The sequence below is a fragment of the Microtus oregoni genome, unplaced genomic scaffold, assembly GCF_018167655.1.
Source record: "Microtus oregoni isolate MIOR12 unplaced genomic scaffold, Mior012 000017F_ref0000208, whole genome shotgun sequence".
Classification (NCBI taxonomy): Eukaryota; Metazoa; Chordata; class Mammalia; order Rodentia; family Cricetidae; genus Microtus; species Microtus oregoni.
The window spans coordinates 31,398,923-31,424,654 of NW_024543076.1; the positions used below are offsets into that span (position 1 = coordinate 31,398,923).

At 44.2% G+C, this 25,732-nt stretch overlaps 1 protein-coding gene across 9 annotated transcripts in view; it reads right to left on the reverse strand.

Moving 5' to 3' along the window:
* Positions 1 to 25,732, reverse strand: part of Eya1 (EYA transcriptional coactivator and phosphatase 1) — a 144,502-nt gene that overhangs the window by 12,421 nt on the left and 106,349 nt on the right. For all 9 annotated transcript variants that reach the window (XM_041667493.1, XM_041667492.1, XM_041667491.1 and 6 more), the window contains 4 exons: positions 3,986 to 4,044; positions 3,714 to 3,874; positions 2,716 to 2,830; positions 2,486 to 2,607 (listed from right to left, as the gene is read on the reverse strand). In XM_041667493.1, coding sequence (XP_041523427.1) covers positions 2,486 to 2,607; positions 2,716 to 2,830; positions 3,714 to 3,874; positions 3,986 to 4,044 — 457 coding nt within the window. The remainder of the gene's footprint in view (positions 1 to 2,485; positions 2,608 to 2,715; positions 2,831 to 3,713; positions 3,875 to 3,985; positions 4,045 to 25,732) is intronic.

The window sequence follows — 25,732 nt, forward strand, 5'->3', positions numbered from 1 at the left end:
GTGGCCACCTCACCCGGCCATCTCCTGCTCAACCAAGCACTTTCCTAGAGGCAAGGCAGGATACAGGTAAGAGAACACCGTTATCTGTCTACTATCTTTCCCATGTCAGGACTTCCTCTGGGCTTGGTTGGCGGCTCTTCTGTCAGCACATCTCCGAAGCTAATGCTAGCATTGTTTCTTCTCAGAAGAGATCGGTGTTCCAGGTCTCAGCTGCCAATAAGGTCATTTTAATGGACAATGGGACAGTTTATAGTTCTCCAGCGTGAATGGCTGAGCAGGGCCTGCACCTCTTTCAAATGAGGATCAGATATACACATGAACAAATTGGTTGTTTGCTTAAACAAATGTCTGCTTTATATTTGTATTTTGCACCAAGATCTCTCGTTTGCATCTGACAGAATGTAATACAGCCAGCCTTAGTCAAAGGGGCCTTTCAATGCTTTAGCTGTCCACTAAACTGTGATATTTTAAATTATTTTAAAACAAACAGACAAATAGTTTTTTTTTAAAAAAAAAACTCTGGATGGGAAAATACTTTGATATTTTGCAAAGCTATATTATTTTTGACTTGTATAGAAAAAAGATTCAATTAATCTTTATATAAATGTGAACAGTTTTTTTTTTCTTTGTTCTTTTTTAATTTCTTATAGTGTTAGGGAATCAGACCCAGGGCCTTTCTCACAGTTTAGGCTAATTTCCCCTGAGCTAGTTCCCCGCCTCTCCCCCCCCCCTCCCCAATCCCTTAAAGATTATTTAACAGTGAAGTTTTGGTGGGAAAAAGAAACAAAAAAAGTCATTCCTGGTACCGTCACCCACAGGTTTTGCTGCAAATTTGGTTTATATAGAGTTTTCTTTCTTAACATGAAATATTAAAAAGATGAAGTTGGCGCCTTCTCTGCAATGACCTCCACATTGGTTTCATTTGATGACACAATAAACAATAATCCCATGACTTTCAATCTTTACTTTGATTATTTTTACTTCAAGGATGTCTTAGCTTGTGAAGCATGAGTAATTACTTCTTAGACTGCAGATAGGCAGATTTCAAAGGTGGTGGGTTTGTCTGCCTAGGCTCTCCACACACAGTGCTGTCAGGGTAAACTATTTTTACTGGTTAATCACCGCAATGCTGACCCTGCTGCTTAGACCAAAGGAACTTCGCATTAGCTTCCTTCAATACACACACAGGCCTTTAGCCTTTTCATCCAAAACCTTTTCCAGAGTTTGCTAAGCTCTGGAGCAATTGTGATGCCAGAGAAAGTCCCAGTTCCTAGGAACATTATAATCTGGTGAAAAATTCCTACTGTAAACAAATAAGGAGTTCTTTAGTGACCATCGAGTAAATGCTGCCAAGGAGACATACAGGGTTCTGAAGACATGGGAAGATAGAGGTTAGACCCAAGGGAATCTACTGTTGCCCTTTGTCTTCAGACAGAGTTAGCAGCCAGAAACAGCACCTGGGAGGATGATATCCATCCTCTTGCTGTCTCACAGGAATAGGTAGGGCACAAATGTCTGCGGACAGCAGATCCCCAGCTTCAGCAGTTCACAAGTACTGCACAATGGCCACTCAGAGACAATCACAAGGCCCTTGCCATGGAACTTCTCCAGTCCCTTGATCTCATTAGCATACCTTCTCAAGAAACACTCTTTACCCAGCAAATGCCACTTTGTCCCTTAACTTGGGCTCACACTGACCTCTGATCCCTCCTGGACTGGGAGCAACAGTTTCTTCAGCCCTGCAGGCAGAATAGGTCCTTGAGGGAAGGACTTCGGGTCAGTGCCACCTGAGGCTTGGCTCTTTGCCATTTACCCTAACAACTTAAGCCCGGGTGCTTATGTTTCCTCATTTGTGAAATGTAAAGATGAATATGCAAAATGCCTGGTATAGGTTTCTACGCCTGCTGGAGGCTCATTTGCATATTTCTTTGTCATAGACCATAGCTAGTTATTTGCTCTCCTTGAGAACAAGGCAGAACGTCTTACCCCTTTTCTTCTTGGTTTAATCCTAACTACATTTCCTATCAGACTTTTGCTCCCCTCCCAACTCTGTATTCTTGTGGGAACCTTCTGTTTTCTATCTACTCAGAATTAAAAGGAGAGGTCAATTTTTATAGATACTGAGCTAAAACTAACAAAAACCATTGCCAGTGAAATAGAGAAAATGATCCTTAACTGTTCATTTACACTTTGTATGGGCTTGTATTACTTTTGTTTCAACATACAAAATGTTTGTGCTATCCAAAAGTTACCTAAAAGAATAAATACAATAGCTCAGAATTTATGTTAAATCATTTGTTCCTTCAATGCTCACTCTTCACCTCCTCTAGGGAAGTAACATTTATCACTTAGTTACATGGCTTATATTTGACATTTCTCATTCTTTCCCTCTTCTTTGGATGCACAAGAATTCTGAAAACGTCTCATTGCCGCCTTCGCATTCACACTGGCCTCAAAGGATGCGTTCAAAACATGAAGCGCTCACCTATCTTAGTCGCGCTGTAGATGTTTTCTATAGGAAACACAATTCCTAATCCGTACAGCAGGACTTTTGCCAGCGCCGGGATGAGCTGGGTAGTTGTCACTAAGATGTTTACACAGTTCGTCCTATGGGAACAGAGATGGAAGGAAAACTGTTGACAAATAAGTCTCCAAGACAAGCAAGCCTGAGCAATGCCCACTTGCCAGCCCATGTCCACGGGTCGGGTGCCTCACCGGGAGTGGATGAGCGAGAGGGCCTTCAGGGCCAGGGTCAGCCAGGAGTCTGTGAGTGCTTCAATCTCAGCCCTCAGCTGGAGCCACGCTTCCCTCTTAGCTGGGCCAAGCAGACCTGAGGGGTAGAAGGTTTGTGAGACCCACATGCTCACCCATGTGTCCGGGCAGATTCATAGGGAAGAAACATTTTACAGAGACCATCACTATCCTTAACCAAACATTTTCAGATACCATTCAGTTGCAAACGTGTGCTTACTTTGCAGGGACCCTCTGTCCTGACATTCCCAGCACCCCTTCTTCTGATGGACCATCTCCTGACACGGACTATGGGTAGAGCTGACACACTTTTTGGCTCTAGGGTACGTTAGTGTCCTTGGTCAGGTCAGGAACTGTTGAGGGAGTGACTGGTGAATCAGAAGCCCTGCAAATGCTAGGCATCATTTTGTCACCTCCTGGGAGTGAGTGGCTGCCCTAGGACTGGCTCCTAGTGGGAGGAAGGCACCATGTCCTTTGGGTCATACACCTGGCGTTGTATTTGCTAAGTATTTTTCCTTAAACAACCAACCTCTCCACCCACGCAGATAATCCCAATCAGACCGAGTTAAAAGGCCCCCAGCCAAACAGTATTCCCTATTATTTCCTTTAGACTCAAGCCACTTGGACTACTGTGAGCCATACTACAAGGATTCAGGCTAACACACATAGTTCAGAGGGAGGAGTATAAGCTAGAGCCCATCTTGTGTTGTGGACAAGGCTTTCATGGAGAGGTCAAAGAGCTTCCCAAATGTCACCGCTGGTCAGAGTGTGGCACTAGGAAGCCAGGACAGCTGGCTCTAGTTTTATAATGGTCACCAAATTGTAGTAGATATTCATAAGTTCGATGAAACCATCCTTATTCTATTATACCCAACAGCGTGAGCCCCAGAGGGAGCGGCACTTGGCGGGTTTTATCTAGACTGTCTGACACCAGCCCACTGAGGGATCTCTCAGCCACGCACCTCCCACGTTGTTTTTGTAGGTGTTGTAGATCTCTTTTACTCGTCTGTAGCGGAAGGCCAGCTTTCGCATCCAGTCCACGCCACCTCGGACGCCAGTTGCTAGGCACAGATTAGCGCTGGTGGCTGCAGCAGGGAAGCCATCTGTCCCGAAGTTGTATGTGCTGCGTAGATGGAAGAAAAGCCCGGAGTTAATCAAACAGAGAAGGCATCTTAATTAGCTGAGCAGTCAGACTCTTAACAGGAACGGTCAGTCTGTGTACCAAGGTGCTCACCTCAGATCCTGGCCATTGTCATCCGATGACACATCATCTATATGAACTTGGTCACATTCCTAAAATGCAATTTAGATGGCGTGTGTTAAATTTGAAGAAGCATCTTTCTAAACACAAACAAGCATAACAGTTATTTTTTTTAAAAAAACACCTTAATTGGCATGCTTTTCCACTGTGCCCATCAGTAGGTGGCAGCCTTGTTAAATTGACATTTTTACCTATTTGGGGGCCCTTTTCTGTAAGAAACAAGCAATGTCATCAAAGACTACCGTTACTCAGCTTTAGAAAACACATTGTTGTGTTTAGAAAGGAAAGTGATTGAGAACAATTGGCATGTGTGTTCCAGAAACCTCAGGTACCTACACACACCATACTGCCCAAAGCTTGATTCGCAGAGTGCCTGGCGTAACTGAAACCAGACATTCTGGTAAATGCAACATGCTAGAAAAATTAAACCCGATGCTAACTGCCAATGAAATTATGACCTCTGATTGCTGCTGAGCCACACACCAACACAGCCTGGGGCAAGTGTGCTGAGGAGCCGAGACAAAAAATCTGTTACTGGTTTACTGTTTAGTTGAGAGTTTAGTTCTCTCTCTCTCTCTCTCTCTCTCTCTCTCTCTCTCTCTCTCTGTGTGTGTGTGTGTGTGTGTGTGTGTGTGTGTGTGTACATTCGCACATTCGCACCCACATGCTCAGGATTTAAAAAGCGTGGAAGACTTCAAAACTACATAAAAATAATCAAGTCCGATGGTATGTTTTCCCAAACATTTGTCTTCTATTTTCACTGTTTTGCTAGATTACATATTCACGGTACATACACAAGTGCTGGATTTATTAGCTTTTACAGAATAATGCTATTGTGAGCAGAAGTGGCAATGCACTGTTTAGAACATCCAGCAGTGATGGGCCGGAGCTCAGCTGCATAGGTCCCCAGTTTCTGCACCTGTTCACATAGAAACAGCGAGTGAGCATCCTCCTCCTCTATACACAGCCCCCATGGTGACTCGGAAGAAGTGGTTCTCTGTCACCATGAGTGATTTAGAAATAGAGAAGGTGTCTAGCACAGAAACAAGTAATCCCGCACTTGGCTTGCTTTATACGTTGGTCACATCTCTGCCGTTTTACCCAGGCTCCATATAACCCGCTGGACCTTTGGATACTGATTCCCACTGGGGTTTTAGTTTTAAAATGTTATTAGAAGAGGCTTCTCCATACAGTGGCTCTGGCAGGTTTCAGACCGAGTTTACTATGTAAAAACTCACGCCTCTCTGCCAGTCAGCAAATTCAACTATACCACAAAGGCAACACACATAGAGAACCATAGTAATAGAAGGTAGATTCTTCATGCTGCTGGCTCCTCTGGACAAATCCTCCCCTCCATGGGCTTGTGAGGAAGGCAGCTCGAGACAGGAGTGGAAAGAAATTCAAACCAGCTGTTTCTTTACAGAATGAAAAATGTGACCCACCCCCAACCTCTCCCCAAAGCGTCTTTTGCAGGCAGCCCGCTCCCAGCAAGAAGCAAGTTCCAAGAAGGAAAAGACTTTGACCTTGTAACCCTCCTCAGGCTCTCTTGAGGTCTTTGACCTCAGATAAGAAAAAAGGAAAAGTAGGGCTGAGAGCCCTTGTGTACTGACTGTGAATTTCACATTTGCAAAATGGGTCACTCCTCAGAAAACAGCAGGCATGTTGCTTCTCAGCAGCAACAATTGGGTCTCAGTCTAGAAGGCGGGATAATTGTTTGTTCAACAACATAATTCTAGCTTTAAAAGGTTTCTAACACAGGGAAAGCAGTTTAAGAACCTTACCAAGTAGTGCAATTTTTATGTTGTTTTTTATTTTTAATTTTATTTTTTGGCATGTGTTTCGTGGAGGAAGGAAAACTTGCAATGGACTTCTCTCTTCTTGTGGAAGTCAGAAACTAGCGCTGAGTTAAAGTTGTGTAAAAAGGTGGGTGGGTGGGATTTAATTCAAGGAATCCAAACTGAGAGTTTCCTAGCTAAGCTGGAAGAGATTGTTTAGAAAACAGGCTGGGAGGAAGCTTGTCTTCAACTGATTTAGTTTTAAATTTCCACCCACTGAGAAGTGAGCTAACACAGTTGAGGACCCATTGTTGCCCTGGTTTTTCCACAGGCAGTGTTTTCTTTCTCCTGTTAGCTGTTTTTAAAACTCATTGTTCCAGGCTGGACCCCCAAGTGAAGACTTGTTAAGTATGTTTTAGCTCTAATCAAAAGTCAACAGCTTCAAGCTTTTACCTTCAGTGTAGATTTTTCTCCAAGGTGACCTGGTTAAAACAAAGGCTCCTGTAACAAAGGCACTGTCATTAGCAGGGGAGTTTCGTAGACTGATTTTAAGGGAAAGAGATTTTAAAACTCAAGAGTGCTTTTAAATGGGACCAGATAGCACCTTTGAGAAAGAAAATGCCTATTATTGTTTAGTAAACAAGAGAAAAGCGTATTAGTGCTTTAAGTACACAGAGTTCCTGAAAAGGATCCGTTTACTTCTGAGACTGCACTTGTGAGTAATGAGTAAAGTTACAATTGCTCTGCATTTACTATCAAATATTTGATGGCTAGGACTAGGTATTATCATTTTTAAAGAGGTGGTGGGGGACCAGTCCCCAGAAGCAGTTGCGGGTCACCAGAGGACTCTGAGGGTCCCTTGGCAGGTGGCCTGAGGCCTCAGCTGGAGACAGACAGATATGCCCTGCAGAGAGAGTTTGGGTATAGAGTTTATTTAGTGGCTTATGGAGGGGAAAAGGAAGGGGAATGGGAAAAGGGGAGGAGATAGGTAGAAGCTGCCTCTCTAGAAGAAGGGAAGAAATAAAAAGAGAAGGGGGGAGGGAGGGAAAGAGAGAGAGAGAGAGCTTGAGAAGAGGTGGGACAGCTGAAGTGGGAGGTTGGGAGTGGGAGGGACCCATTTCCTAAAGACAGGGTACCCAGGCCAGCAGATCACAACACTGGGGGTACATCTCAGTCATAGGGATCCCTACCATCCCACACACGCGTGCCTGCTTGCGCTCACACACACACACACACACACACACACACACACACACACACACAGAGAGAGAGAGAGAGAGAGAGAGAGAGAGAGAGAGAGAGAGAGAGAATAAAGTTTCAAAGACTCCCAGAAACCTGGAGAACACTAAGAGGCTGCAAAACCCTTCACACGCCATGTGTTGGCTTGTCCTAAGGGGGTTTACTACCAAACTGGAACCCCCACCTTCATTTTTATTTCCTGAAACTCTATGTCCCTGAGGATGAACCTGCCTTCTCTCCATTTTCAGAAGCCACCCTGTCTTTTAGGGTCCTTGGAAGGAATATCTGAGATGCTCATATCATTTGGGTTTGCTGACTTTCTAATTTCCAAATTTGCTCTAAAGAACTAGATAATGGGGGAGGAGGCCAGGGTTCCTTTTCAGAGCCCCCGGTCTCAAGCTGAACAAGCCCTGGCTCCATGAAATGACATAAAGTTTAAAGCCACAAGGATTCTATAGATGTGAGAGACAAAAGGAGAAGCTGAATCCATTTCCAGGTGCCAAAATCAGTCTTGAAAAACTCAGACTGGGTGCTCACTACAGAGAGCAGGGTGCACAGAATTCCACAGGGGAAATATGCTTTTATTGGCAAAGCATACCAAACAGGCTGACATGGGTCTTTGTAAATGAGCACTCAGAAGCATGCGATGGGCTGTGAGCAGCCGGAACCTCAGGTGAACGCAAGACCTAGGGCAGCACTCACTTCTCGGAGCCACTGCAAGAATGTGCAGCATTCGGGCTGGGCAGTGTGCAGGGACTCCCACTGTCTGTTCTGAGACTCAGTGACTGCAAGAGGGAGGGACACAGAGCTGGTGACCGTGAGGACTCCAGACAGGGTCTGTACTTCTGTCCAGCTGAACACTTTAACAAGCTGGTGCTCACTCCTCCAGCCATTGCCTGTGAAGAGCAGCTGCCTTCCGCTACTGCTTCAGATGCTGTAAACATAACCAGGAATGAAAGAAAAATCCTCATCTTCCGAACTAGCCTCTTGGTAGGGGAGCCACGCAACAAGAGGACAGGCAAACAAGCCACCTAGTCGGCCTGGGAGGCATGAAAGCTAAAGACACAGATAGCCAGCCAAGGGGATATGCAATGCCAGATGAATTCAGGGAAGAGCCTTGTGGGCAGAGGGAACAGTAAGTTCAAAAGCCATGAGGCAGAAGAATGAACCCAGAGAACCACTGGGCATGGAGGTTGTGGAGGTCACAGCAAACAGCCCTGCTAGGGAAGCAGCAGACAGTCCTGTTCTCAACTGCACTTATGGTGCAGCAGGAAAAGGTCTGATCTAACTTCACAAAGACAGACTGATTGATTCTACCTGTGGTAAATGCAACGACAGCTCCGGAGTCCAAATGAATCCCCTGCTGCCCAGGCTGCAGAGGTCCGAGGAACTGATGTTGGCAAGGAATGGCACGGACCACCATTTGCCTTTGTCAGTCTTGCAACTGCAGCGATCTAGTATGCAGATAAACAGTGGTGTTCTAGGAAGGATGTCTTGAACTTTGGTAACAGGACAAGACAACTTTCAGGGTCTTAGACTGCTTGCCAGACACGTTTCTTCTAACAACACAGACACGTTCCTTCTAACAACACTGGGGTGGGCAGAGAAGAGGGCAGTTTTTGGGGCAAGCCTTAATTTTCTTTCTCAAAAATTACAGATGGCATTCAGTGACATACAAGGCTCTAGGGACTAAGCCAGCAGCACAGATAGGCAAGAGAGAAGACTGGTAAATCAACCCCGTTCCTTTGGATCCCCAAATCTACACAGCATTGCTGTAGAGTCGGAAAAAGATCATATGCGAGGGGGGAAAATGTTATTTATGTTAAGGACTTTTATGTCAGAAATCTGGCAAAAGGAAAAAAAAACCAACCTGATAGCAGGATATAGAATTATAACATTTAAAAGCACTTTAGAATTCATTTTTATTGTGTGTATGATGAATGTGTACGGATGCAGGCATGTGCGTGCCACAGTACATGCGCAGAGGTCAGAGGGCAACTCGTGGAGTCAGTTCTCTCCTTCCATCGCATGGGCCCCAGGGACACCAGGCTGGGCAGCAACTGTCTTTACCTGCAGACATAGTTTTGCCAGCCCATACCTAACATTTTAATTGACCAGTCACATATGGATCCAAATAGCACAAAAACCCCGAGGAAGAATAGGGGCCGGTACAAAGCTATGATTGCTAAAAAAAAATTTCCGAGTAATCACTACATTTAAACACCACTGAAGCATAGCCACTTCCTATCCTGGGGTCGGCCCCTCCCTTTCCAGAAGTGCTGAAGCGCCATCCCTTGACCACGCCTCCCCCTCCATAGCTCATTACCAAAGGCTCTACCTTGACGTGTTTGTACCTCGTAGATACCACCATCCCAATAGTGCCAACAACTTCAGAAGATCCAATTCATCTGCAGGCTGATCGCCACAATGGGAAAAAAAAAAAAACAACTAAAAATCCAAAATGTCCCACAATCTTAAACTTTCTGAACCAAGATGCCACACGTGGGAAATTCTACACTTCTCAGGCAATGGGTCCACAGTCAAAACCCACACAAAATACTGTGTTAACACTGTCTTTGGGCTAAATTTAACAGGTACACATGAAATATTAGTAAATTTTCTGTTTAAACTTGGGTCACATTCCCAAGTTATCTCACTAGGTATGCATAAATATTCCGTAATTTGAAAAACAATTTTAAAATTCCCAAACGCTTTGGGGTCCAATAATTTTGGATAAGGGTTGCTTGGCTTCCATTTGTTGTGCAATTCCTGTAAAGGCAGGAAGGTTGTTAGCTAGAGTTTGTGGGAGAAAGTTCAAGAGCCCTTAGTGTTCTAATCTAATTTATAGATGAGAAATGAAGACTCTGAGAAGGTCGAGTACTAGGACTTCAAATGGCTCCATCTTTCCAGGCTCCCCAAGTTTAGGGGACAGAGACATTGGCCCACCACTGTCAGTTGGGACCAGGGTTCTTTGTTGCTTGGAGCTTAGGCTGGGATGTGTTTCCTCTACTGCCTGAAACAAATAGGCCAAAGGCGTGTGCCTGTGTTTGTTTCTTCCAGTCTAGAGCTTGGACGTGCAGCCTCGATCATCCAGAGCTAGCTCCAGCCCGTTATGTCAATATCAGGTCCTTAAATGACTGACATGCCATGCGAGAGGGCTGTTGTCCTGAGGGAGACTCATTCACACATAGTTACTAGGTCTTTACCAGGAGACAAAGCTCATCCAGAGCATGGGTGTATGTGGTGAGGGAGTGCTTTTGGTATGTCACATTGACACCAGCACACTGTGTGTGGGAACAATATGAAGTAAGGAGCACGGGCTAAGCTACCATCTCAATAGCAGCTCTCTAGGTGTTGGGATGGCCCCATGAGCTCTTAACGAATCGGACAGGCTTTTGTCATGTCTTTCAGATAAACACTAACAGTCAGAAACCCAAATCTCTCCTCCCACCACTCTCCTTCACTGTGATTCGCTGGGGACACAGAGAAATGAAATAAGCAAGCCACAGGCATTGCTGGCCCTCGGCTTGCAGCCCTCCAACGCTTGGAGAACCAGGCTGTAAAATGCTCACACGGATGGCTGGGGATGCAGCCAACACACCAGGCAGCAGAACACAGCTCGGGTGCGGGTAGCTGGCAGAGAGCCATGTGGGTTAGAAACTCATGGTCATCGGCAGACGGGCTTTTGCTTTTAGGACTTTGCTGTACTGTTTTTCTGCCTTTTTGGTCTCTTCTGTCTTATTCTTGGCATGGCATCTCCAGCTGACCTTTTTCTGATCCGTCATCATCTCTGGGTGTCTAGGGGAGGGCCACAGCCTTGTTCTTTTGGATCCAGCCCCGGGAATAACTCAGATTTTGTACAGGGCCCCTTATGCAAAATATTAACTTATGGCAGAATTTTTCTGCAAATATTTACTCTGCTTTGATACTGTAGTGGTTGTTCTTTCCCCCCAAGCCTTCTGCTTATACCATAATTATGTAAAAATACACCGCACGATTCAAGCTAGTTTAGGAAAATTAATAAAGGGAATTAAGACAGTTACAATGGACCTCATTCTCAGTGCCAAGCAGATGGATGTCACGGGCAGCATACTGATGCTCTCTACCTCTGAATACGAACCTGGAAACACAAACTTGGAGTAAATCTGAAGCCCTTGAATAAACAGAGGCTTAAAGATGCTGAGGCAGTTACTAAAGGAAACAACATAAGATTGCTAGAAGCACATCTTCAGAGACGTCGGGTCACCCTGCCCACATTCTTAGGTCCCCAGTTGCATCTGTCACCGTTCCAAATTTACCATGAGAAAACAGATGATTCTCCTGCCGTCTAATTGTTTCAATACCTTCCTATCCAGAGTGAGAATGGAAGACATCATGGGATGGCTAGCTATTGTTACTGCCTCTTTTAAAGAAAATATTCATTTTACTTTTATGTTTGGGAGTCTTGCCTGCATGTATGTATGGGCACCATGAGTGTGTCTGCTGTCTGTAAAGGTCAGAAGAGGGCATCAGATTCCTGAACTAAAATTACAGGTGGTGGTGAGCCGCCATGTGGATGCTCGAATTAAACTAGCAGCCTCTACAAGGGCAGCAAACATTCATAGCTGCTGAGTCATCTCTGTAACCCCACATGTCACTATGTCTTGACACCAGCAATACCTACTGAGACCAGCTGGGCATGGCCACGGCTGAGGAAACAACCAGGGGCTCCTGTGTCCTCTCGTCTCTTCCATCAGACAATTACACTCATAGATAGGAACTCCCTATAGCACAATACGGACACTTGCTCAGGACCTTTGACATCTCTAAGTTGCTAAAAAGCAGTCCTCATATTTCTTAGAATGAAATTCCGTATGCTACATAGTACAGTACATTAGAGACAAGCTCACACCAACAGTTATCACGCTGATTTTTCACAAATAATCAGTAGTACTTAACCTTAAAAACAACCAATCAACCCACCCCAGAAAAGAAGACCTCTGTGAATGTGCTCACGCCGTCTACATAGAAACTCTGCATCATACAATAGCCTTTCAGGGTGACCAGTGCTGGCAGTATGAGGGTGACAGGTTTTCAGCAAGGGATTGTTCCATGGGTAACTTTGGGCAATAACTTCTGATTCTGTGGATATTTTGATAGCTTCGTTGGAAGACCAAGGTAGAATGTGTACCCCAGATATCAACTCTCCCCAGAACCTCTATAATTTAGAAAGTCTAAGGAAAGAAAAAGGTGGTCCCGAAACAAGCCTACAGTTGGAAAAGGTGAAGAACCCTGCTTCTTATTAGCACCTGACTAGATTTGGTTTGTAAGTCTAGCCCCCTGGTTGAACGCCTACACTCTAGAATTTAATTTACAGGAACCAACTTCTAACTTGCCCACTCTTGTCTGTGAAAAGGAGTGTGCCCAGTTGAGTCATGTATTTATCGTTACTAATTCTGTCCCAGAGGCTTTACAGACATGTGCCCAAGGCCTTAGCACATCCAACAAGACACAAAGGACATTAAGGGCTATCTGTTCTTCCCTGATTTGGTGGACAGAACCAGCCCAATGCCTGGTGACATGGAAGACAGCCAAAGTCCCTTCACATTGGCACTGGCTGGTAGGACCTATCTGTCATCTCTCTGGGCACACCAGTGATAGTCATAGCTTCTTGAAGTCCCTCTGCAAAGCTTCCTTGGACGTGACCTACAGCTAAGGGAGTAGTGATGAAGAACAGGGCAATTTTGAAACTCACCTCCATGTTTTGAGAATTTAGGGACATGCAAGTTACAGAATTAACACAAACCCAGAAAAGAGATCTTTAAATTCCTACGCTAAATGATCCACCCAGTATTCCATGGGCCTCAATGCATATTTTAAATCAACATTTTAATATCAGTTATCAGTTTTGATAGGATATGATGACACAATTGTACAAGTCAGTGAGAAAACAAGTGACTTCAAATCTCAGATACTGAAACCAGCCACTGCAATGGCCATCACTGCACTTGTAGAAAGAAACCCATTTCATTTGCGTGGTTTCTCACTTTGAAAACACCCTTGGACTATACTTGTGCCCACTGTATCCTTTGGGGCTTACCTAAGTGTGAGGGGAATACTGCTCCAGCTCTGTTCACACTAGGAGAAAGACCTAGATTCTTGTATTAGAAACCCAAGGTTTGATTCCTAGCAGTTTTAACAAAGGTAAGCTGTTTGCTAGTTTGTTCTGAATCTGTTTATACCAACAGCCATAGACTACATAGAGATTAAGGTTTTTACTGAAAGTGCCTACAGATGGCATTTTAAGGCAAAAGATAGGTTGAAGCATTTCATCTGTATGCTGGGCATGGGATGTACCTGGGACAGATATTTATGATCATTAAAATATCCCCAAACTGCCAGCACAGCTAAGCTTATTAATAACTAGAAAATGGAAAAACATCTCAAACTTTTAATATTTTTGTATTAATCCCTTAAAAATATGCTAATTAAAATAGGATGTCAATTTAATAATATTTCAGCATGTGGCTTTCCAAGTCACAGAGGGATCACATGACGACCGTGACTTTTTAGAGGCATAGTCTTACTAAACACATGTGAGTCTTTCTTGGTTTGGACTTCCTTCCCACCATGAATACTTCCTTCGCCACATGATTATATTAAATCTATCTGTCTTTATCCACACTCCTCACCTTAGGGTGAAAAGTCCTGCTCAATATAAGCCAGAGAGAACTGAAAATAAACATTTAAGACAAAGTGGGCTTATTTAAACTGTTTTCATGCTATGTCTCTAATGTTAACGGATTAATCTAATTGACAGTTATGATACAGCTACATTTGATCTAATGATATCAATGCTTAAATTTTTTTCCTTCAAAGCTCAATGAATGTTTACTGTTTGGCACAAGACACATCTTTTATTCATTTGAGGGGACTTCGCACATGCTAAGTTTGCGTTCTGCTTCTGGGCTATGCACCCTTGCAAGTTTACTCTGTTTTGTCCAACAGCACACGGTATTTCAGGGTGTTCTGCCTACAGCACTGATGTTGCGGGTAACGGCTGATAACCTTCTACAGCTTGTTTATTATTCAATTAACATAAGAGGCTTTAGCATTTTACAACACAGGGCGGTGAGTTAGCATTTGAGTCAATTTCAAATTATAGTATGTAATTTTATCATTCATTATAGCATGCACTTTACATTGTATTATGTAATTTAAAGCATGATGATGAAAGACCAAGATAAAGTAAAGAATAATTATTATCCACAACATTACGACAAGGGGACTCAGTGCACATTTAATGCAAACACCCCTGCTGAATGCCAGCCCACAGGCGCTCTTCAGGCCAGCCTTTGATTTACTGCAGAATCGATTTGTCGATTTGCAATGGGCTTGCCCATCACTTTTGCACACATAATTTGTCACTGGCAGCAGACAGTGTTCTTTGTAAATCCCGTTTCCTTCTTTCAGATCTATTTTCCCTGCTGAGAGTACGCGCTGGAGAAGAATTTTTCACAGTGACACGAACTCAAGGCTTGCTGTGAATAATCACCTTCTCATAAGAACCATTCTTTCCACCGCAGCCGGGCTGGCAGAGGCTGGAAAAACACCCCGGCCAGGGGACCTTTCATCCCTTTCTGTAGTCACTTTCTTTTTACCCCTGTTGCCACCTGAGGAAAATGAGCCCCATATGAATTTATATGAAGTGTTTAACAGGACACTTTAATTGACACAGAACGTTTTTGCTTTGTTTATGTACATAAAACAATAAGCTGAAAACTATGAAAGGTGGCATTTAAGAAAGTATTCTTTTTCCCTATAGCAGATCTACTGCCGCATGCAGGTTATAGTTTTTCATTATTTATGGCTGTAGATTCTCCTTGAACTGAACACCTCAAGTCAATACAATTGTTAAACAAATAATCTTATGTAATTTTTTTTTTCTTTTTGGGCAAGGTTAAACTTTGAAGTCTGAAAGTTGAAAAGAGGGTGGTTTATCAACTTCAGCTAGGTTATTCAGCCAGAGAATCTTACAGAGGTAAGAAGTACTCAATTGCATCTAAAGGACTGCGTTGCTCAAAATAGACAGGCTCTCGGGGTACCTACAAGTATTCCTAAACCAGTGTTCTCTGCCATGGAATGATTACTGACTCCAGAAAGACAAACACACAGAACCGGACATCGGCCCTTGAAAGGGGAGGAAGGTTCCCTGGGAGTTGCAGGAAGGGTCCCGTCATCACCTCCCGTCAGCGGGCCCTGAGGGGAGGGAGGCCCTCTGAGGGCTTTCTCATAAAATATCTGCTCTTCCAAGTGCCAGGGGCCTTGGAGACCCACTACCCCACGCCAGTGTTCCTGGGCCTTATGTTAGAAGATACGGTCTTTAGATGATGGTAACAGATTCCACTACTTTAGGGCTTCACCAGAGCTGCCCCACCAGTAAGAGGAGCCCCATGGGCTTCAAATCATTGACAGCCTGAAAGGAAAACTGAGGAAATTCTCGTTCATACTCATTCCCCACCATCTACAAAGACCCTTCTCCAGAATTAGAGCCACAGATATGCTTGGGTGTTTATGTTATTAGGGAAAATACTGTATTATATTGACATAATAAAAAGCATGACTTTTTTCATGCATAGTCTTTATTGATTTTATTGAACTATATATTTTTTCTCCTCCCCTCCCTTTCTTTCCCCTCCCATCCAACCCTCTCCCATGGTCCCCATGCTCCCAATTTATTTAGGAGATCTTGTCTTTTTCTACTTCTCATGCAGATTAGATCTATATATGTTTCTCTTAGGGTCCTGTTTGTTGTCTAGGTTCTCTGGGATTGTGAATTGTAGGCTGTTTTTTCTTTGCTTTATGACTAAAAGCCACTTATGAGTCAGTACTATGTAAACCATGCCAGTAGTACTGGAGTTTACATGGGACACATTCTGAATTCTCTTATTTATTTTCTGCATGCTATTAGTACATCCCATCCAGAATCACACACAAACAAGTAACATGTTACTCTTGGTGGTCCAGCTGTATAGACATAGAGAATGGCTAAAGAGAACTGGTACAGTGCTTACTGCTATGACTTTCTGTCAGGGAATGTGCTAGAATACTTGCATATAATCCCTTTTTGGACCCAGTCTGTGATGCAACTTCACGTTGTTTGAGGAACACTGATGTAAGAGGGTCTTCTATTTATCTGTTGCTTTCATTGGTTAACTGATAAAGAAAACTGCTTGGCTTGATAGGTCAGAACATAGGTAGGCAGGGAAGACAGAACAGGATTGTGGGAGAAAGAAAGCAGAGTCAGGCAGACCCCATGAAGCTCTGGCCTAAGATAGACGTAGGTTAGAATCTTTCCCGTAAGCCACCACCTTGTGGTGTTACACAGATTATTAGAAATGGGTTAATTAATATGTGAGAGTTAGCCAAGAAGAGGCTAGATATAATGGGCCAGGCAGTTTTTAAATGAATACAATTTGTGTGTTGTTATTTTGGGTGTAAAGTTAGCCATGTGGGAGCCAGGCAGGACGAAAAGCAGGCCTGCTCCTTTATTACTACAGAACACCATCTTGGGGGTGGAGAAAGCAATGCACTATATTTCTGCTTTTGTTTCACTCCATTGGTGCAGCAGAAACATTTAATTAAAAATGCTTAGTGTATTCCAACACAGCCAGACCTTTGTGGCCCTTCTACCGAAGCTTCCCTGTACAATCTCGTCCCTCCTGTGCAGTCAGGAATGATATGATGCACCCTTGCCTGCCACTTCCAGTCCCCTTCTTCGCCGATGACAGGCTCATCCACATCTTGTTAAGATGCTTTCTTTCTCAGTTTTCTTTCCTTCAGGCTACTCCTCAGCTAGGCTTTGATAGGCCTCTTTCTGAGAGTCCAACGTCACCTGGGTAACACACCCTTTGCACAACAGTCATTGTCAAGCACCTGCTATGGGCGAGACCCTGTCCTGTGTTCTTTCTCGTCTTCCTAAAACTCTGCATTTAACAGACAATAACGAGTCATCTCTAGATAACTTTGGAGTGCCCTACCATGTAATACCTGTAGAATAACACCCCATTTTTCCTGCATTTTCCCTATGTGATTACTTAACATTGGGCCAAGCACATGGCTAAGATTGAAAATAGCCTTCCAGGTGGTCTGACTGGCAAGGTGGTGGTGGTAGGAAAGCAGACCCAGCCAAAGCTAACTGGTAATGTTACTGTATGGCACCGTCAGGATATAAAAGTCTGTGAAATAAAATTACTGTCTGGTTGTAAAATGTTCTAAACCCTCGCAGACAATTCATGGGAAATGTAGAAAAGAAGCCTACTCCTCCTCCTATGTCAGCAAGACCACTGGCAAGCATCTCTCATGATGCTGCCCCCCCACTCCACACTCATTCACTCATTGACCCCCGATTGCTTGTGGTTGTTAGAAAGCTTACATTTTCAGGGGACATGGGCAATCAAGCAGGTAAATCCCGATGAAGATGGATTTTCCCCTTCCTTCAATAATATGGTACAATACCTATAATATCAACTAATCATCTGTTTCTCTCTCTCTCTCTCTCTCTCTCTCTCTCTCTCTCTCTCTCTCTCTCTGTGTGTGTGTGTGTGTGTGTGTGTGTGTGTGTGTGGTTGCCCAGCACAGGAGACTGAACCCGAGGCCTCATGTGGATTAGGCAAATGATCTATCACTGACTTATCATGATGATTTCTATGATGATTTCTATGCCCAGTCTGTATCTTTTGAATGGCTCTGTAACATCCCATTTTGTGCATGTTCTGTGTTTCTTTTAGCTAAGCAATGGCTGGTGGCATAGCAAACAAGCTGATTCTTCTTAATTCGGAGTATTAAAAATAGCGCTTGGGCGGTGATGGCTCACGCCTTTAATCCTAGCACTTGAGAGGCAGAGGCAGGCGGATCTCTGTGAGTTCAAGACCAGCCTGGTCTACAAGAGCTAGTTCCAGGACAGGCTCCAAAACTACAGAGAAACCCTGTCTTGAAAAAAAAAATAGCACTTGGATCACTTGGCTTAAAGGCTGAAGTTGATGATGATGGCCATGCACACGCCTAGATATGTGACATTCATCCATCTCCTATCTTTCATAGATATTTCTAGTGGCTAACAACCATCCAGCTGTCTGATTCTGCTCACTGGACACCTCTGGCTCGCAACACTGATTTCTTAAGCCAGCTCCTTTCAGTGTTGCTTCTTCCCGCTAACCTGAGTGGTATGTAGTTTCCTGTTCCTCTCATCTTTTCTAAGCATACACAGAGGCCGTATGTGCACCCTTTAGCTCCAATCCCCACCACATTACAAACCCCTCGAGAGTGGAGTATCTTCATCTGTTTTCTCCTTACCCCTAATGGCAGTGCCACGGAATTAATTTCTTTTTTTTTGGGGGGGGGTATTTTTTAATTTATTTATTTATTAAAGATTTCTGTGTCTTCCCCACCACCGCCTCCCATTTACCTTCCCCTCCCCCAATCAAGTCCCCCTCCCTCGTTAGCCCAAAGAGCATCAGGGTTCCCTGCCCTGTGGGAAGTCCAAGTTCTTACTTCAACCTCGATAAAACTTTAAAATCATCCCTGATGTTTTGAAAAGTCCATCTTCACAATTTCCAGAAGGCCATGGCTACTTTACGAGGGGGCTTCTGCTTACAACTTTATGACTGGGAATATGATTGAAGTATGAGCTATCCATCTTAATTCCCTATGATCGAAATAATTTCTCTTACATTATAATGGTTTCTGTTTCATGAAGCCTTGGCATGCTCTTCATACATGCTAATTCATTGTCTTCAATGATTGCGTTCCAAACTACTTTTACTTTTTGTTTAAAGAAACACTTCATCTTCATGTTCAGTATGACTGTACCAAAAGAGGCATAAACTCTGAAAGGGAGGGTGCCTTAGACATACGTTCCCTTTACTTTTGTGAAAGGCGGCCCCTCAGAAGGCATCGCTTGGTCAGTTATGTCCAAAGAGGCAAGGGGCGTTGACGAAAGAACACTGCTCCAAAGCAGCAGCCTCTCCCCGGGCCCCAGCCCTCCACCTGCTTACAGAAGAGTAGCTGAGACTGTGCGGGGAGAATTGAGGACTGAGAAAGCCCTGTTGGAGACACTGCTGGAATACTGAGTGGGGCCCACATAGAGGCTCCATTGTAGCCACACTGAAATGGGAGAAGCCCCCAGGGACACGGCTCAAATACATTTGTGGGAAGTTGGAGTTACAGGCCTTCCCTTGTGCTATTCAATATTAAGGAAGAAAAAGGAGAGCGAGAGCGCGCGCGCGAGAGAGACAGACAGAGAGAGAGAGAGAGAGAGAGAGAGAGAGAGACACAGAGAGAGAGAGAGAGAGAGAGAGAGAGAGAGAGAGAGAGAATATGCCTGAATTCCTTCCTCTATTACTGCACTCCCTAGGGTGGCGGTGGAGTTCCCTCTGGTTTTCCAAGGGGCCTGAGCTCCTCTCAGACTGATGGAGACCCAGCACCTGTCACAATCAAAGGTCTAAAGCAGAACCTGGAGATAGGGGACACTCACAGAACAGCTTTGCAGACTTTTGAAACACACTGACCTTTCATTAGTATTTTCACTAATGAGAAAAACTGACCCTCGGTGCAGCGATTTCACTAAAGAAAACGCCATCTTCCGTGCCAGGAACAGTCAGCATTCTCGTCTTCAGGAGTACTGCAGTGTGGCAGGTGCCCAGTCAGGAATGCGGAACCCCACACCCTGTCCCTGCTGCTCTCTGGGGATTTGCCAGTGTGAAGGTGGCACAGAGGAAAGGGGGGGGGGGGGCGCAGCTGCATCTACCTCTCTAAGCAGTCTCTCTGTCCTCAGTTTTTGCCCCCTACTTCTGTGGCCCCACACGACGGAATCACAAGCATGGCATAGTAGAACTAGACACTCACTGGCAAGCTAGTTACAGTCTCATAGACTAACTGATACTTACGAGTGGCCAATCGGCTTACTATGTCATTTGAGCTCCTGAATCAGGAACTTTCTCAGATTCTATGTTGCCAAACTAGCATCATAGGCAGGTAGCTTCCCCCCCACCCCACCCCCGAGAGAACTATTTTTTCTCCTCCACCATGTCATCTCTGGGACACTGCAAACAATGTTATGGGTGACGCTTCCTGCCTGGGGCCCTCTGCTGAGTTTTACATCTTTTCATCACACTGCTTGCTAATGTTGGGAGCGCCTTGCATAACCAAATCTTCCAGCTTGGACACAAGATCTTACTTCCAAGGCTAGCTGATTCTCCTGGGTTCTCTGTGTCATTGCTCAGCCAGGCTAGGAATTAAGACTCTTACCTACTGGGCAGCATGTACCTACAAATGCTACAGCTGATTTCCAAACAGCTCTTTAAGCTGCCATGTTTTCTCCTCCCCCTGGGGTAACTCTAGTGATCTCCCACTTAGACTACTGATCCTGTTGACGATGTAATTCACCTTCATAGTCATGAGAAGTTCTGGAACATTTTTTTTAACCCTTGGCTCACATGAAATCTGCTTTTCAAAAGCCTTGTTCAGAACCTTCTCTTTTTTTCCACCCTCTAACCTCCTAGGGATCCTGTGGGCTCTGCACCCACTCAAACTCTGCTCCTCGAAGCCAAGGCATCATGCTGTATCACTCTCTAGTGAGGTCACTGCTCCAACCCTCTCACCTAGGCTGGACTCCACAAGCTCCCACACATGCGTCCGCCACTGTCATCACCAAATCTGAGAGTATCCCTTTACCCTCTGCCTCTACCCAGCCTCTGGGCTCCTCTAGGCTAGGCATGGCACAGTAGTGTGTGTGTTCCTGTGTTCTCTCTGCCCAGCTCTCAAAATGGTGTTCATTAAAAGTGGCGGTTAATGTTGATTGTCAGTTTGACAGGATTGAAGATCACCAAGGAGGCAAACTCCTTTTTGGAGGAGTAGATCTAGACAGGATTTCTCTATGTAGCCCTAGATGTTCTAGAACTTGTTCTGTAGACCAGGCTGGCCTTGAACTCAGAGAGATCTCCCTGCCTCTGCCTCCTGAGCACTGGGATTAAAGGCATGTACCACAATTGCTTGGCAAAGGAAATAAACTTCTAAGCAGAACTGTGGAAGAGCTTCCAGCCTGGGTAATTGAGGTGAAAATACCTACTACCCACATGTGTGTGCAAACATTCCATGGACTGGCATCCCGGACTGAATACAGAGAAGCAACTAAGCACCAGCTTCCATTTCCCTTTGCTTCCTGATGGCAGCGTAATGTGACCAGTTATCCCAAGTTCCTGTGCTGTACCCTTCCTGCAAAGGTGAACTATATTCTCAACTGTGAGCAGAAGTAAAAGCCCCTCCCTTCAGTGGCTTCCGTCAGGCATTTTGTCCCAAGAATGGGAAAAGCAGCGAGTACACAGTGTTTCTGTGACTCTGCATAACGGATGCACTTCACTTCCTGGATGCCCGGCTAATATGCAGAACGAAGTCAGCACTGGTCAGAGTGAGGTAACTCTTTACCACTACTACAGAAGCTCCTAAAATAATGGTTTTCCATATTCAACAATAGGAATATGTATGTGCCTGTCTACTGAGCTGTTTCCAGTAAATCCAAAACAGAAACAAGGTTGCTTAGAAACAAGAGTGACTGAGGTTTGTAGATTTGAAAGATAGAACAAGCCTTGTTTTCAAAACCAAGTAGGAGGGAGCACCATCCGGGGACTGGGGCTCCTTGGCACACCGAGAGGCCATTCAGTCACTTCAGATTACACTAAAGACCATAAGCAAGGTTCTGAGATACAGTAGGTTTGACCACAAGTTTTGTACAAACCTATTTGACAAAGAAACCTGGGGTTCCATGTCAGCTTTCCCTTTACTTAAAACTAACAGGTCTGGGGCAAATTCATCCCACTTCAATCATCTCCATATATAAAAACTGCGGATACTGCAAAGTATGAATTCATAGTTTTGATGGAGAATCAAGGTCAAGGCACTCCTTGGGGTCCAATGCCTTCCCTCCTGCTTATGTTATCGACAGCTCCAGCCAATCAGCCCCCTGCACCTGCCGTCCTGGAGCTACATCTGCAGGGAAGGCTCTGTGACTGACGAAGCGACTTCATCTACCACAGGCTCTTCTCCCTGCTCTAATACCACCAGCAAGTTCCACCCTTTGAGACAGGTTTTCTGTAACATGTAACAGAAAGTGTGCCAGTCCCAAACAATGAAACACACCCTTTCCCATGAAGACAAGACCTTCGGTTACAGTCGTGGTTCACTGCTAGCAGTCCACCAACCACGCCATGCAAGGTGATGGGAGAATATACGTGTGGGAGGAGCAAGAGGACTCGGGGTGCCTAGAATAGGTGGTACTTGCAGACCAACCACTGACACTGGTTTTGGTATATCTGGTAATGCTTCATTACAATTGTATGTGATATTTGGGGGGCAGCAAAATACATATGCCTCATACCCTTCATTTCTAACCCCTTTAATAATGTCTGTTTCTCCCTCTTAGCCTTAACAGTGCTTAGCTCCATGTTCTTCATGTGTTCTTCATGCAACAAAAGGAGGCAATAGCAGCACCACCTATGACCTATTTAGGGTTTCCTGTGTGCCAAGGTAGGTGTATGTGCTGTGCAGCTATTAATTCATACAGTGCTCACATGGACCCTAAGAAGTCATCCCCATCCAGTCTGATAGGTGTGGAGCTGAGGTACAACAGGATGGCCTCCTAAGTAAGTAAGTTTAAGCTGTTTACCACTGAGACTGTAAGATAAACCATAGGTTTCTGAATAAGGTCTTTGAGTACATGAGAAAATAGTCATGATTATATTCATTATTACCATAAGAAATATTGCAGTGACAGGGGGAGAAGTTGGAGTCTACAAAAGAATGGATGAATAAGTTTACGGCATATTGTATGTGTGTGTGAAAATAGCTAATGAATTCAATTAATTTGTACCACTAATGTGTTATTAATAAAAATATTAACTACAGGAAGTAAAATTTAAAAAGCAAGCAATCTGTCATTCCACTATCCAGAAATAAACTAGTTATTAATACAAATTATTTATCTCTTATATTTTAATGAATAAAGTCCTTTTATCTTATTTTTATATTTATACCTTTTTTTTTAAAATCCTAAACAAGAACCATGGTGGTTATCATTCAACATCATACTTCTTCCTACATAAATTATGTTTTGACAGCAAGATTTTGTGATATGACTTTTAAAAGAGCAATTTCAAAGTTTAAGATTCTGGATGATGTTATTTTTTTTAAGATCGTGATGAATTTTCATTTGCTTTTAAAGTTTAACTTTTCAGATTATAGAGAACCGTGTTGGGCTGCAGGCACAGTTAAACTATAGAGCACTTCCCTGACATGCTTGACACCTTGAGTCTCTGGTATCACACACATGCTACTAGTCCTCACTGCAAAGCAGTTTGAAGATATTTGAAAGAAAACAAGGGGAAAAAAGAGAGCCTTCTATGTAATGAATCTTGTGTAAATAGCTTAGAGTTCAAGTTGACAGTCAATAGTCTCTAATCTCAAGGTATTTCCTCTGACCTCTGGGTTACAGAGGAAGACACAGAAATAAGAATCAGAATGGCGTAGTAAGAATTTCTATAGCAAGAAAGACCCCCTCTTACCTTTGCTGAATCGTACCTTCAGTTGTACCTATGGGGACATAACTGACCCTTCTCTAAGATCAGCCCTGGGGCTTGTGCTTATGGACGTACTCCCCTGTTTGTTTGCTATAGCCTGTATGTTTTCCTTTCTCCTGAATCATTCCCACAAAGACTCAAGTGTTCCTAACTACCTTCTACTTAAAACCTAGTTTGGAGGATGGAGAGATGGCTCAGCGGGTAAAAACACTTGGCACACACTTGTGAGAATTAGAGGGCGATCCTCAGCACCCAGGTAGATGCTGGGCAATGTCCTGGGCAGGATAGTTCACCTCTAATCCAAGCACATGAGAGGCAAAGGAAGGACCAACCCTGGAGGGTTTGCAGTCTGGTTACATAGAATAGCTAAATTGATGAGTCAGAGACCCTGCCTTAATATACAGCAAAGAGAATAGTGGAGGAAGAAGCTTGTCATCAACTTCTGGCTTCCACATTCATATGCACCCATATATGTAGGCGTGCACCAATGTGCAAAGCACAAAAACATTCAAAGTAAAAGCAAAACAAGAAAAACCCCTATACAACAGTCTCTTGATGCATCTTGTTTCCATGCTTTGCACGTCAGTCATTGAAATGATGTTGATCAGCCCCACCAAGCAGCCAACATCTGAGTCACAGCAGGACCACTCCGTACATCTCACACCCCAGACAGCAGCTGACACCAGCAGCCAATATCCCAGTCACAGCCAGGACCATTCTGTGTTCATCTATAGCCCAGGCAGCATGGGACATAAGTTCTCGGATCCTGATTCCAAAGGTCTTTTGATGCCGTACGCTCCTGCCTGCTTCACCGGCTATTCCTTTCAGTTTTCTTTGGAGCTCCTGTTTCTCACTGGCAGGGTGCCTAAGACTCAGTCTTTGACACCTTTCTCAATTTACACTTTCCCCCCCTATGGGACATACCACCTGGTCCTCATGACTTTTATAATTTCCCAAATTATACCTTCAGATTTGCCTCTCTTTGCTGAGAGTCTCTCTGCCATCTCTGACACGAGTACCAACTAGGTAGATAAATTTCCACAGAAGACATGACTGCACACCAGCGCCAGCCCCCTCACACCATCCCGACCTAGTCTTCCTCTTCCTCAGCTACAGCCCCATACTACTGAGACTCGGGTTAAAAAAACAAAACAAAACAAACAGCCCAGCACCTCCCACCAGAACCTCCACTCAGATGCACTATAAATCTCCCGATTCCCCACTGAGTCAGAACTGTGAGGGCCTCAGCCCTGCTTTACCATCCCCTTTGGCTGCAAGTGTTTCTAATTGGTTCCACTGAACTCTCCCTTCATTCCTCATTTGATAGGAACACGATTCCTCTCTCTCTCTCTCTCTCTCTCTCTCTCTCTATATATATATATATATATATGATGCTATTCTATCAAATCCATGTTGTTTAACGTTGCCAGTGGCTTCCCAGTGCAACAGTAAAACACTGCGCCACAATCTCTGTAAAGCCCTTGTGGACTGTGCCTGTCTGAGCCATCCATGTGGCTGTCTTGCCTCCTTTCTGTCGTAAGGCCACTGCGCTTGCCATTCTCCTCTCAGAATGTTTTCTCACCTGACCATTGCAACTGTTTGTCCATTCACATCCTGGGTCTCCAACCCCCACACCACACAAAGGTTACCACCCTGCCCCCTCCCTCCATCTCACTCCCCCTCTCCAGTGCAGGGGCTGGAACCTATGGACTCACACAGGCTGGGCAAGCTCTCTGCATCTTTAGGCTAAGAAACATCTCTATGTAAACCACTTTTCATGTTGGCGCATAATTTCTTTTTATAAACATCAAATTATTGAAGCATTTGAATATAGCATTAGATTTCTATTTTAAATTTGAGGCAAAATAAAGATAGCAATCTTACCAGAAATTATGAATAAATAATAACAAGAAGATAATGCTTAGCACTGGTAGTGCATGCCTTTAATCCCAGCACTTGGGTAATAGAGGCAGGTGGATCTCTGTGAGTTTGAGCTCAGCCTAGTCTAGAGAGAAAGTTCCAGGACAGCCAACGCTACACAAAGAAACCTTGTCTTGAAAAATAAAACAAAACAAAAAGAACAATTATATTTTAGT